The sequence below is a fragment of the Fusarium phalaenopsidis genome (assembly GCF_050370095.1).
Source record: "Fusarium phalaenopsidis strain FUZ10S chromosome Unknown contig_32278, whole genome shotgun sequence".
Taxonomy (NCBI): Eukaryota; Fungi; Ascomycota; class Sordariomycetes; order Hypocreales; family Nectriaceae; genus Fusarium; species Fusarium phalaenopsidis.
This window is the reverse complement of record NW_028145417.1, coordinates 1428012-1441180: the sequence shown is the minus strand read 5'-3', so window position 1 is coordinate 1441180 and position 13169 is coordinate 1428012. Positions and strand designations below refer to the sequence as shown.

The 13169-nt window shown below is 53.7% G+C and overlaps 4 protein-coding genes across 4 annotated transcripts; 2 read left to right on the top strand and 2 right to left on the bottom strand.

Annotated features, from left to right (window-relative positions):
- Positions 1 to 215: 215 nt before the first annotated feature.
- LRP88_01046 (mitochondrial 37S ribosomal bS6m domain-containing protein) lies at positions 216 to 2165 on the top strand (the record flags this gene model as incomplete). The annotated part of the gene is made up of 5 exons (XM_083237745.1): positions 216 to 340; positions 395 to 1299; positions 1676 to 1713; positions 1765 to 1796; positions 1865 to 2165. The coding sequence occupies 5 exons, from the start codon at positions 216 to 218 to the stop codon at positions 2163 to 2165; spliced, it is 1401 nt and encodes a 466-aa protein (XP_083106250.1).
- Positions 2166 to 2744: 579 nt separating this feature from the next.
- LRP88_01045 (NEDD8 ligase DCN1) lies at positions 2745 to 4694 on the bottom strand (the record flags this gene model as incomplete). Its single annotated transcript, XM_083237744.1, has 6 exons — positions 2745 to 3183; positions 3255 to 3429; positions 3484 to 3563; positions 3701 to 3847; positions 4354 to 4397; positions 4608 to 4694. 6 exons carry the CDS (start codon positions 4692 to 4694, stop codon positions 2745 to 2747), a joined length of 972 nt encoding a protein of 323 aa, XP_083106249.1.
- Positions 4695 to 5662: 968 nt separating this feature from the next.
- Positions 5663 to 8261, top strand: LRP88_01044 (protein kinase activating protein DPB11; the record flags this gene model as incomplete). Its single annotated transcript, XM_083237743.1, has 2 exons — positions 5663 to 5767; positions 5835 to 8261. 2 exons carry the CDS (start codon positions 5663 to 5665, stop codon positions 8259 to 8261), a joined length of 2532 nt encoding a protein of 843 aa, XP_083106248.1.
- Positions 8262 to 9018: 757 nt separating this feature from the next.
- LRP88_01043 (uncharacterized protein) lies at positions 9019 to 12330 on the bottom strand (the record flags this gene model as incomplete). Its single annotated transcript, XM_083237742.1, has 4 exons — positions 9019 to 9106; positions 9161 to 10783; positions 10837 to 11347; positions 11418 to 12330. 4 exons carry the CDS (start codon positions 12328 to 12330, stop codon positions 9019 to 9021), a joined length of 3135 nt encoding a protein of 1044 aa, XP_083106247.1.
- Between the last annotated feature and the right edge of the window lie 839 nt (positions 12331 to 13169).

The window sequence follows — 13169 nt, the reverse complement described above, 5'->3', positions numbered from 1 at the left end:
ACCACTGTTAATTGATGTGGCTGAGAAGTGTGGCTGGTAACTCCGACGTCATGAAAAATTTCCCGAGGATTGGAAATCCGACGTTCATGGGTGGCCGTGCCTAAGTCGCAAGACCGTCATGTCCATCATATCACGACCAGCACCGCCGCTTTCGAGGTGAAACTCGCTGCTGGAGATCAATTCGTGCTGCGCAACCTTGGGTTAATCTAGGCTGCATGTATCGTCCACGGCTTCTGGGCCAGGGCCTTCGAGGCTTCGCCCATGCCCGGACGAGTCGTCGAACCTACATTACCGATGCCGACGTCGAATCTGCAAGACGGTACTGCTACACACAACTACAGTACGCTTAATCCCCTCCCCCATACCAATTGAAGCTGACATCCTCTAGAAATAGCGACTATGACGCCCATCTCATCCGCCGCTTCGTCCCCTCCCCCGTCCAAGACACATACGCCGCTCTCCGAACCCTCAACCTCGAGCTCGTCCGCCTCCCCGAGCTCGTCTCAAACCCCACGATCGGGACCCTGCGCATGAAGTTCTGGCAGGAGTCCATCGACAACACTTTCGCCGGCCGTCCCCCCCGCGAACCCATCTGCATCCTGCTACACAAGAGTCTCCAAGACTTGGAGGCGCGCGCCGGGACCGCAACCAAAAAGTCCATCAAGTTCTGGGTGTCGCGGCTGGTAAGGACGAGAGAGAAGCACATGTCCAATCGGCCGTTTGGGAGTTTGGCAAGCTTGGAGGAGTACGCCGAGAATACATACTCGACCTTGATGTATGCAACATTAGCGTCTCTTCCATTGCGCTCAATGAATGTCGACCACCTTGCGAGCCATATTGGAAAGGCATGTGGCATCGTGGCCGTCCTGCGTGGAATTCCTGTCCTGGCAGCACCACCTCCCCCGGTGAATACACCATCCGGAGAAGCTCCCCCCTCGCGCGAACCGGCCCTACTTCTTCCGCTGGATGCAATGGCTGAGGCGGGGGTCAAGGAGGAGGAAGTCTTTCGACAAGGCCCCAATGCGCCCGGCCTTCAAGACGCAGTCTTCCAGGTTGCTACGAGGGCCAATGACCATCTGATCACAGCGCGCGAGATGCTCAAGAGGTTAAAGGCCGGCGAGGACCCAGGCCACGAGTTTGAGCATCACGGAGAGGGTGAACACTTTTACGAGGAGGAGAGTGACACAATAAAGGAGATACGCCAGGGCTTTGGCGTGCTTCTGGAGGCCATACCAGCAGCTCAGTATCTGGAAAGGCTAGAACAAGCTGATTTCGATCCGTTTGCGGTCAAGACGGCGGGTTGGAAGCTGCCTTGGAATATATGGCAGGCCTTGTCCAAGGAGCGGATCTAGGTTCTGAGGAACCGTGTATTTCGAGGCGTGCCTCGAGTGTAAACCCAAATACTATTGTACTATAGACATGAGGATGTATCAATATGATCATGAACAGACGTCAATTGAATCTAATTGAACATGTGCGATCTTTTCATCCCATGTCTTCAATCGTGAGCACCAGAGGAGGGGTGTGCCCCACTTGTCATGAAGCTTCACCGAGTTCTAGCCCACCCTTTACCACGGCTGATCCTCGGCATCAAAATTCGAGACCCAGAAATCCATTCAAGCTCGGCGATAGTATCACCTCGAATTGCTCTGTGGCATTCCCATTCTTCACGTAGATGTCGTCGCCAAGATGCTTTACGAACTCATTGCAATTGTATGTCCCTACCTCAATCTCCTGCAAACTAAGCAAGCTGACTCGAAATAGGTCCGACCAGGCAACCTCTCCGAGGTGAAAGAGTACGCCTCCACCGAGCCCTTCGAACCATCGATCGCCCTCATCCATTGACTAACATCTTCGCCCATAGAATCGCCCAGACTGTCGGCTCCCTCGTCCTTAAGAATGGCGGCGTCGTCCGCGGCCTCGCCAACTGGGGCGTCTTCTCCCTCCCCAAGCCCATCTCGGTGCATCAGATGAAGCACACCCACGGCCACTACTTTGTCATGCGATACGACGCCGCCTCCAAGGTGCACCAGGACGTCCGCAACACCCTGCGCCTCGAGCCCCGTATGATCCGCGCCGCTCACGTCAAGCTCGGCGACGGCAAGCTGGAGACGCTGGCGAGATTCGGACCACCCAAGTGGAAGACGACAGGTAGCGAGGCATAGAGCGGGCGGATGGGAATTGAAACGATAATTACCTTACGACGACCAATTTGCGGCTGACGAAGAGGAGGAGGAAGGCTATGCTGTAGGATACTCAAGAGCATAAGGATCGAGGACCTGGATATGTCCAGAGTCAAGAGTCCAGGCATGAGGATGCCGTGTACATTTAAAAACACGCTGCCTTGGGGATGGCAGTCACGGTTGTATGAACTACTATAGAGCCCAGAATCTCTGCATTGCATTTCACTACCGACCCCCTCGAACCTGGCCATGCCGATGCTTCTGAGCCGTCCATGACCGGGCTCAGTCCGCAACCAAGACAACGATAACCTCGATCTGTTTGTGTGTCGCTACCTATCTATCATAAAGTCATCAATTGCAGCCACACCAGTGGCCTGAGTGCCCTTGGCTAATGCCGCCCTGTCTAGAAACGCAGCCCGCTGCCCATGCTCCTGGTTGGCCCTTGCACGATATGTTGTCTGAAAATGCTATGTGGTGACTAGGCCGAGGCCATCGTTCACGTCGTTATGTACTCCACTCCATCCTGGTGTCGCCGTCGTCGTCACGAGTCCGACGATCTCTTCAATTGTCGTCAACATCCATGCCGTCGGTCTTACCGATACCCTTCTCGCGGCACCATTCGACAAAGTCATCAATGACACTTGGCCACGCACCGTCCTCGTTCCAGAAAGATAGTGACTCGTCTGACAGAGACTTGACGGCAAACTCGAGCGTCATATTCCACATATCCTTGTTGACAGACCGGGTCCACTTTGCATTGAGGAAGGACTTCCACAGGTCCAGCCAGTCGTGATTCGCAGTCTTCCACTCCATTCCGGGAGAGGCAAACAAGATGTCCCAGTAAACGAGGGCGTTCTCCAGGCCGAGGGCCTTCTGGTCGGGTTCTCGTCCTGCAACGAAAGCATACCGATATACCTTCTTGAACAAGGCGGGGTCGGAGGAGAGGGATGAAATCAGTCGTCGAAGATGGGTAGCATGCTCCTGATGTGATGCTCCAACTCTAGATGACTAGTCAGTATTGAGCTTTGAAAAGGTATCAACCCATTTGTCGGTCATATATGAGTTACTGACCCAGTGTTTTTCCATCCATCAACATATCCCCTCCTGGTAATCATTCCCACTGAAGGTGCCTGGAGAAGTTCCAGGACCACAAGGAGTTCTGCGTTCTCGATGTTGATCTTGAGCTTCTCAGTGAGGTAAGCCATAGTGGAGTCAAGCTCCAACTTGTCCTTCTCATCGTTACTGTCTAAACGAGGTTATGAGCCAAAGAATCATGAGCAAGCGTCCGTATGATACTGACCCTGCAGTTGGTCGAATAAGGATTCCAACTTGGCCTCGACTGGTGATGGTCCCTTGCCATTTCCGTCCGAAGAGAAGTACCTATTCGGTCCGTGTCAGTGACAAGAAATACTTTAATAAATTACTAGCAATGAGGTGTGCGATGCGCTGGCATAGGATTCGGATGCAGCCGACTTGGCCATGACAAGATTGCTGCGCACTCGGTTGAGGTGATGTACCGCGCTTTCGACTTGTTGGACGTCTCTGCGGGTGACCCCTTGTAAGACGTCCCAAGACCAACTTTGCTGGACTTTTTGGATAGGGACAAGGTGGGAATAACGCGGGTTGCGATACGCCTCTTAACACCCTCCCAATTCATATTTGGACTATCCCGGGCTCCCGAAGATGTTGAATGTTTGAGTGACTCTGGTGAGACGTGGTGTCGAGCTAGTTGAGAGCCGTCTCAAAGCCGGGACAAGGGAGGAGTTGTGTCAAATCGAAGTCGAATCCAACAACACCAAGGCGGACAAGATTTCCATGACCCAACCACCGATTATCCGTAGAGACAATGGCATTCGAAAGACAAGTCAAAGCCCCAGAGTAGAATCGAAGGGTTCAGATTACCCCTTTAGAGCAAGCAGTGTTTCAGTGCCATCGGCGTCACTGTCGGCCATACTCTGCTGTGCATCCAACAAATGAGCCGAGCAGCAGTGGGCCTAGTTGATATGACGAGGCACAAGGGGCAAACCATACCCGGCGGTTCCAGATGCAATGCATGGCCGGGTGAATTGACCACATCAGGCTGGCGCAACAACATCATGACAGGAAACAAAAGAGGTGATGTAACGCGAATAGTCGTAAGAATAGCCAGACCAAAGAAATAAAGACTCACGTATCGACGGCTTCGTTCATCTTGAAGCTTGCATTCTTGAGGAACTGTTACGGCCTATGTTAGTCCAACTAAGCTTGATCATCGTTCGACTACCTCCAGGCTAAACAGCGTCACCGCTGCAGCCCCCGACTGCTGCGCCGGGACCGATTTAGTCAAATCGCGGAGAGCTTTCGTATCGTGGGGCTGGCTGACGCCAAGACAGGCCCAGGCTGCCTGAGATAGACTGTCCATAAGTTGCTGGGAGAGAAACGTACACGAGTAGCCTGACGCTCTGTGGCACCAGTCAAGGATACAAACTGGGCGATGAGCACCTTCTGCTGGGCGGAAGACGGCGGCGGCATCTTGAAGGTAGCCAACTGTGGTTCCGGTTTTGTATATAGTTGTCTCGTCTATGCGGAGATACTGAGGGCAAAGTAACCCCGCGTTTGCTAATGCGGTCGAGATGTTGCACCAAGGATCGCCCTGGTCCGGAGGTATGTATCGATGCTCGGCGAGGCAGAGGGATGTCGATTGAGGCCAGGACCGAACGATGGCCAGGAGGAGATCGAGGTGCCCAAGGTCGGGTCTGCGAGTGGACCGAACGATAGCGGAAGGTGTCAGGCACGGCGGAGTCTTCCCAAAGATGCGCCGTTGCGCTCGAGTGGCGGTGGAAGAGGGGAATGAGATGCAAGTGGATGGAGGGGTTCTGAGCTTTCGCGACGAGGCTGCGATCTTAGCTGATGGTGGGGTTTCTTCTAGTGAGCGGGGCTCAGTGAGTGCTCGCTGCCCGTCTTTCGCTGCTGTGTGTAAGGCAGGTGCCTCCAGGCAGACAGCTCCATTCCAAGACCCTGGAAGCGGCCATGTCGCACGTGCTTCACTGACTCTATGTTATTCTACTCTGCTGGTCTTCTCTTCACGACCAGTTCGAGGTTGTTTAATTTAATCATGTTTGCCATTAATTGGCCTCTTAGTCTTCGAACAAATGTTTCATTCAATGAGTTCGGACTGAGGATCCATGATGAATCTGCCCTACCAGCTTGAGCAAGAATGGCTCTATATTAGACCATGAAGTCTATTCACACTGTAACCTCTCACCCTACAACACACTAATTTCATCGCTTCAGTGAGAGTTAGTGATGCTCGTTACAGTGCGAAATGATTCACAGGCCCAAAAGCACCTACCCCCGCCCCAGGTCATGACGCCCATCCGGTCACGACGTAGGCGACCACTTGACGCGGTGCGGTTATCAACGCGTCTGGAAAATATTATCACAACCTTCAACCCCCAGGTTGCAACACCACAGCAACCGCCCCTGGCAGAGGAATCAACATGGCCTCGTCCAACGCTGTTGACGATGAAGATGTGCAGATCGACCCAGCAGAGCCTCTCAAGGGCATCATCGTCTGCTGTACGAGTATCCCCGCTGAGCATCGTGTTAGTAGACCAAGACTCCTCGTGCCGTCTCATGTGCTCGCATTTCCTAACATCCTCTCGCTCCTAGACAACCATCGCTGGCAAGGTCTCCGAGCTAGGTGGCGTCCACAAGTACGATCTCACTCCTGACGTTACCCATCTCATTGTCGGCGACTATGACACACCCAAATACCGACATGTTGCCCGTGAACGCCCCGACATCAAGGCCATGGATGCTGCTTGGATCGAGGCCCTCAGCGAGCTATGGAAGAACGACGATGAGATCAATTACCGAAAACTCGAAGCCGAATACCAGCTGAAGCCATTGGAGAAGCGAGGTGTCGACCCTTCGGTCCAGCCGCAGGAAGGAGAGACAGGAAGGGACTCGTTGATGATCTGTCTCACGGGCTTCGGCGAGCAGCGGGACGAGATTGCCCTCAAAATCACCTCGAACGGCGGCAAATACACCGGGGACCTCACGAAGAAGTGCAGCCACCTCATCGTCAACAAACCCGAGGGCAGAAAGTACGAGGCGGCCAGGCAATGGGGCATCCACCCCGTCACCCTTGCTTGGCTGGACCAGTCCATTGCACGAGGCATGATCTTGGAGGAGACCAAATTCGATCCTATACTACCGCCCGAGCAGCAAGGAAGGGGGGCTTGGGTCACAAGAGAGCTCAAAAGGACAGCAAGCAAGCGCTCCAGATCAGCCGTGATCGCCGCCGATGAAGGACCTAGGAAGCTAAGGAAGACGGCCAGCATGAAGCTCAGCTCACAGCGTAACAATCTCTGGGGTGATATCCTTGGACGGTCAACCTCAAGAGAGTACTCGTTTGCCCACGAGAATAATTCAGAGGCAGAAAAGCCCCAGGATCAACCTCAACAACCTCAACCCGCCGAAGCTCAACCCCTCGCCCCTATCGTCCCAGAGAACCAAGGCATTTTCGCCAACTGTTACTTCTACATCCACGGCTTTACTGGGCAGCGGACATCAGTTCTCCAACAGACAATAGTTACGCTGGGAGGCTCTATTTGTGCTTCAGTACAAGAAGCTGCCCATGGCAAAACCCCCCATCCGCCCCTCGGCCGCTTCCTGATCGTCCCTCAAAACTCTCAACCAGATACCCACCCTCAAGAATCCTACGATGACCTACATGTTGTGACAGAATATTACATTGAAAAGTGTCTTCACAACAAGCTCTACTTTGATCCAACAGAGCACGTCCTAGGCAGACCCTTTCCTTTCTTTCCCATTCCCGCCTTCAGCAACCTCGTCATATGTAGTGCCGCCTTCACTGGCATTGAACTCAGCCAGGTCGCCCGTGCCGTCGTCCAGCTAGGAGCCAAGTTTGATGGGGACTTTCGCAAGACTACGGATGTCTTGATCTGCAGTTCTCTCGCTGCTATGCGCAAGGAGAAGCTACGCATGGCACTTCGATGGGGCGTCCCCGTGGTGTCAGGCGACTGGCTGTGGGAATGTATATCCACCGGCTTCAAGGTTCCCATTGACGACTTTATCTTCCCTGAGATCAAGAACCGATATGAAGAAACCCTCAAGCCAAAGTTAAAGTCTGTCGAGAAGAAAGCCCCTGAGGCACAACCCAGACCATTAGGCAAACCCATACAACGCACTCATTCAGAACCATTCAACGCCAAGCCCGGGATGCCCAAGGCTCCTGCATTCGCAGGAGTAGACACTACAGCCTTTGACCACGATTCCCCCAAGAAGCCGCACCGCAAGAGCATCACTCACCCACTCCCTGAAGCAGCTTCCACCACCTCGGCCGACTTTGCTACAGCTCGCACTCATCAAGCCGCTCCCACAAGCCTCTCTAAGGACAACGATTTCGACACCCCTCTCGCTGAAGTCCCCTCAGAACACCTTAACAAGCCCCCTTCCCCTACAAAGAAACAAGAACCCATGCCACGCACCCGCTCCGATCCCACCAGCAAATCCTCCACAACCACACACCAGGACACCACGACTCACCAAGACACAACAGAAGCTCATGACAACTCACACCAAGAGCGTCTTCAGCAGCCGAAGCAACAACAGCAGAAGCAACAGCAGCAAGACGCAGAACAAGCTCGACTCCGCGCTAAAGCCGCCGAGCGTCGTGCCCTTTCCACGAAACTAACATCCCTCATCGAAACCACAACCCCGAACCTCACCTCCAACCTCTCCCACACCTCTGATGACCCCGAGCACCCTCCCCCGCGGCCTCGCAGGCGCCAGATCCTCGGCCGTGCTATCAGTAACGCCTCCAACGCCAGCAGCGTCGCCTCCCGTTCTGCGCACGACCCGTCTGAGATGATGGGCGACGACTTCAACTCGGCAGAACCCAAGGAAGTTGAGCCGCCGTCGACGCAGCTTGAGTACCGCGATGAAAAGGCCGAGGAATGTAGGGCTGCACTGATAAGCCGGATGATGGGGGAGAGTGTCGATGCCAAGCCAGTAGCAAGGGCCACTCAGAGCGTCGGGGTAGTTGGGGGACGGACGTTGAGAAAACGATAGGTCAAAGGAACTTGGAAATCATATATACACAACTCGTACAATGTCAGAAATAATCCACAAGTCTCATAAACTGTTGAGATATCACAAGTAGCCAAGGTCCCTTGAGCGTAACTTAGAGCATCACCCCCTGAGCGACGGGAGGCGACGCTAGAATCTATTAGAGACAAAAACTTTAAGATCATACACAAAGACCCATTTGACTAGTGCCTAAACGCTTTTTCCCACCGGTCTGGCCCGTCATATCCCGTTCCCGAGTCCCTTGAGCCAAAGTCAATTCCACCTAATCCGTCCAAGTTCCAGTGTTGGTATGGGCTTCCAGATGGTGCCCTCTATAACGTGAAGAGAAGAGAAGAAAACAAGCAACAAGAAAATAAACAGCAATCAGTAGACTAGCAAGAGCCAGTGTAAAGGGGAGAATGGAAGAGGGAACCGCCATCGCGTGCTAATTCCCAACCCGATAGTGACGACGCTGAACCCTCTGGGTTAAAAGCCAAAATCTTCTCTGGAGCACCCCTAGTAGAGGCCATGGAGAAGCAAAAGGCTGACAATGGCGGTTGAGTCGTAAGAAAAAACGAAGGAGCGGTATCGTAGAGGATCGTAGTTGAAGGCCTTGGTTGTTGATCCAAACCTGACCCTATGCAGAAGTGTTGCGTTATAGAGCAAGCATATAAACGGGCCAAGCAAACAACCTTCGTGCCATGTCTCGACGGACAATGGCATATCAGGGTGATTCAAGCGTTTCTCGCAGGGGTCAAAACTAATCCACCAAGTCCTTGCTCGACTCGCCGCGGGCATCCTGAAGCAGTTCTGAATTCATCATTTGCCATCGACGATCAATTTCCTCGCTTCATCCTAGTTAGCACCATGCTTCTCAAGACACGAAATAGGGTTACACTCACGTTGTCTGCCGCAGCATCTTGACTCCCCTCTCCCGGCAAAAGAATAGGAACCGTCTCATCGTTCGATCCCGCTTGAAAGACGCCATTACGTCTCCACGAGGCCCTCTATCCCCATCCGTACTGGCGCTAACCTTCTTCATGACAATGTGAATGCGGAGCGCCTCAATGTTCCAAACCAGTTCCTCAATCTCGTCGAGGTTAACGTGGAAATCAATGTGATCTTTGAAGAGCCCCCAAGTAACGGGCTTAACATCCTTCAGGACTTGATGCTGAAAGCAACCTGCTGACTGGAGCCAGGTCCAGTACTGAGTGACTGTAGTCGAGCTCGTGAAGAATCGGTTCTTGACTTGGTACAGTCGCCAGTCATCCCTGGTGATTTCTCCTCCGCTGCAAGAGTCTGTGTCGGACCAGGCATCCGAGTGAAACTCGTCATGAATCGGGCCGGCAACAGGCGACAGGTATTTGGGCTTCTTGTTCAGATGAGTACTGAAAGGGGTTTCGGGGCCCATAGGAATCTGGCTAGCCAAAGGGGACTGGTCGACAAAGGAAGCCTCGCGCGGCGTGCTGACAACAGAATGCATGCTCTTGCGCTTCTTCAGGGGCTTGGGCGTATTGCTGGGACTACCTTGGCTCTGACGCGCTTTCAACCCTGAGGGCCTTCCAATGTTCTTGAAGCCATGCTTATATCGCAGTGCAGTCAGCTTCGGGTCATGGTAGAAGTCATGAACCGTTCGGGGGAGGTTAAAGCTGGGTCCTTCAGCCAGGATCAACTCATGGAGACGCTGGCGCATCCACTCAACAGGTTCGATGTCGAGTTTGAACTTTTCCAGTTCTGACATTGTTTCTGATAGACGGAACAGTGTGTCGTAGGAGGTGATACCGCCCTTTCCTGATTGAGTGTACTTCTTGCTGAGTAGCTGATATGGGCTGATGGGGCCTGTCTCATGGAACTCGAGGATCTTGATGCCACGGTTGACCTGTCTACCAATCTGGTACTTTGACGATCCACCCTTCTCTTGCTTGGGGCCGGCCTCGATTGCAGCCTGGTGCTTTTCGCGCCATCGAGCCAGTTGAGGCTCGATCAATGTTCTCACGTTAGGCCAGTTAGACTCCCAGTAGGGATGACTTTCGTCGACCTTGGCCAAAGGCACGCCTTCAACACACTCGGGATATGTGTAATATTCTCCGTTGTGTCTGAGAACCAGATTTTCGCGTGAAATCTCTTCCAAAACTTCCTCGGAAGGAGGAGACTCGGTTGGTTGAGGCGAGGGCTCAATCGGCATGGATGCTGGTGTTGGTCGTTCCTTTTCCGCCGAGGGAGGTCGACTTCTCATATTGGCCGGGGTGAACCCAGGGGTCACTCGATACTCTTGGGGTGTCGGCATCTGCTCTGGCTCGCGTGCCGGTTGAAAGCCATCGTGGGCCCTGGTATCCTTCACGGGGGTATCAAACTCAGTAGTAGGCTGAAGAATGTCGGGGCGAACGGAGCGGGGGGCATGCGAAGGGAGGGCAGAACGAGGAGCCTCTGATCTAGGTTGGAGTTGGATGGGCGGTAAAGGCGTTACCACAGGATCTATCATGCGCTCGGGGGCAAGATCAGGTCTGGGTACTGGTGTAGGCTGGCTGGAGGGCACGGGTGAAGGCTCGTAGACTGGTCTGTAAACCGGCTCTACAACACGTTCCAGAACTGGTACAGAGGCTGGTCCTGCGATTCTTTCGATAACTCGCTGAGGAGCTGGTTCACGAGGATGCTCGGGACCCTGCGGAGGAATTCGTTCAGGTATGCGTTCAGGAAGACGTTCGGGCAGTCGCTCAGGCAGTCGTTCAGGTAGTCGTTCAGGTAGTCGCTCGGGCAGTCGCTCGGATAGTCGTTCAGGGAGCCGCTCAGGAATTCGTTCGGGCAGTTGTTCGGGAGCTCGTTCAGGAACTCGGTGAGGTAGTCGCTCGGGAGATCGTTCGTAAGGTTGTTGAGATACTCGCTCAGGAGCTTGTTGAGGGATAGGCTGAGGAGATGGCCGGTGTGAAGGAAGTCTGGCACGTTCCTCGACTCTGTGAACTGGCTGGGGTTCAGGTTGAGGCGTAGGTTCAGGTCTTGCTTGAGCCTCAACGCGCTGTGTCTGAGCCTCGGGTTCTGGTGAGACTCTTGCTGGCGCATCCTTGGACTCCTTTTGTTGTCGCGCCCTCTCTCTGGAAGCTAGTATGTCAATCGTTTCTCCAGAAGCATCATGGCAGCCCTGGCGATTCCACTCGCAGTTACCGCACTTCTGGAACAGGTCCCCTCCAACTATGATGCAGTCATCAAATGCTCCTTGATTCTTGTCACATGAATGGCATCGCTTGGTTTGGATCTCTCCAGTCGCTTGGATCATACAAGCCAACCACTTGACACCCTTTGCCTCGGATCGCTCATAAATACTAGCGAGATGTGCGTCGTTGAAACGGCGACCTCGACGAATCTTAACAGGTCGTAGGATCTCAAGTTCTTGGATTCCCTCGACCCACTGATTCCAGGGCTCAATCCGTTGCACTGGTCCAATGACATTACCGTCAGCATCGACAACATCCACGATGGCATCGGGCGTGGGCGTATCGCGGGCGGCGTTATTCTCGTGATGCTCAATGCCTTCCATGCTCTCTCCATCAGTGGGCTGAACGCTTGTCGCCTCCGTGAGACCGTCGGCGGTGTTTGGTCGAGTAGAGGCTCCATTCGTCATGGATAGGCCTGGCATATCCTCGGGAAGAAGAAACTGTTCTGCGTCGGGGTCCTCAGAATCCTCGGAGCCCAGCTCCTCGCCTCTCTTCTCCTTGAAAAACCGGCGCATCGTCCTCCAAATCTCCTGCTGCCTTTCAGCCTGCGCTTGTCGTGATTTTCGGTGATCCTGCTCGATGCACTCAAGTCGAGCTGCCTTCTCCTCGCATTCTTCAGATACACGAGCCAGCTCGGCCTCGACCTTGGCCAGTTCTCGAGCCAGGCGGGTTTGCGACTCGGTCAGCTCGGTCCGTCGCCCCGTAAGCTCACTAAGCTTCATTCGCATTTCGGTTACCGATTGCTGATACTCCTGCTCTGCCTTGCTATTCTCTGCTTCTCGTTGGCGACGAATTTTAGCCCAGAAATTGCGCTCTGTCTCGTCCCAGACAGACTTGTGCTCCTCAAGAGGGAGCGCAGCCATGGCGGCAGCTTCCTCTGTTGAGGCCATATGGGGCCGACGTGAATTAGTAGTTATCCTCAATGTCTTGTGAGCAAGAGCGAGAGTTTGCGCGAGTGAACTGTCGATAGTTCATCTAATTGAGTATTGATGGTGTTGTCTAAGTGAAGAGTCGAGGTCAGATTCGGGATGCACGTGACCGAGTTTGTGCGGATGAAATGAAAGGGAGCCACCCAGCTACAGGTGGCCGAGGCGTCCCACTACCTACCTAGACCAGGAAAAAAAAAAAGTTCGAGAGACCAGATCGAGTCGGAGGAATTGGAAGATCGCCGTGGCTCCAGTCCGATGGTCCGAGGGCCAAAATAGAGTCGTGGGGCGCGTGCTCAAAGCGGGCGGGAATTGGACGAACCGCCTAAAAAGGACAAGCTGAGGCGATGGGTTGGAAATTGGAAATGAGGAGCAGGATGGTGCGTAGGACGAAAAAGGGTGTCGATCCTCAAGTCAATCCGATTGACCCAGATTGACCGATAGTAGCCAAGGTTTGCGCAAGATGACAATCGCCTCCCACGAGCAGTGCAGTTCTGCAAGAGGTGGAGAAAAAGGAAAGCAAGCGGCTTGAGTATCGTCATGCAAAGCTCGATAGTCGTCACGACTGATTCTCTCTCTTTTCTTCTTCCTGACTGCTTCCCTGCGTCGTCAATGGCGTGTCTTGGAAAAAACCAGGCTCAACCCAACAGTCAAACCCTTTTTCGAAATCGCTTCCACCACCCCCGGTCGCGCAAATGAGCCCACACTCTGCGCTGTGGGCCACACCCCCTGGTTTGGAGCGCACCTTGTTTCCTGACTTGCTCGAGGGGCGCGGA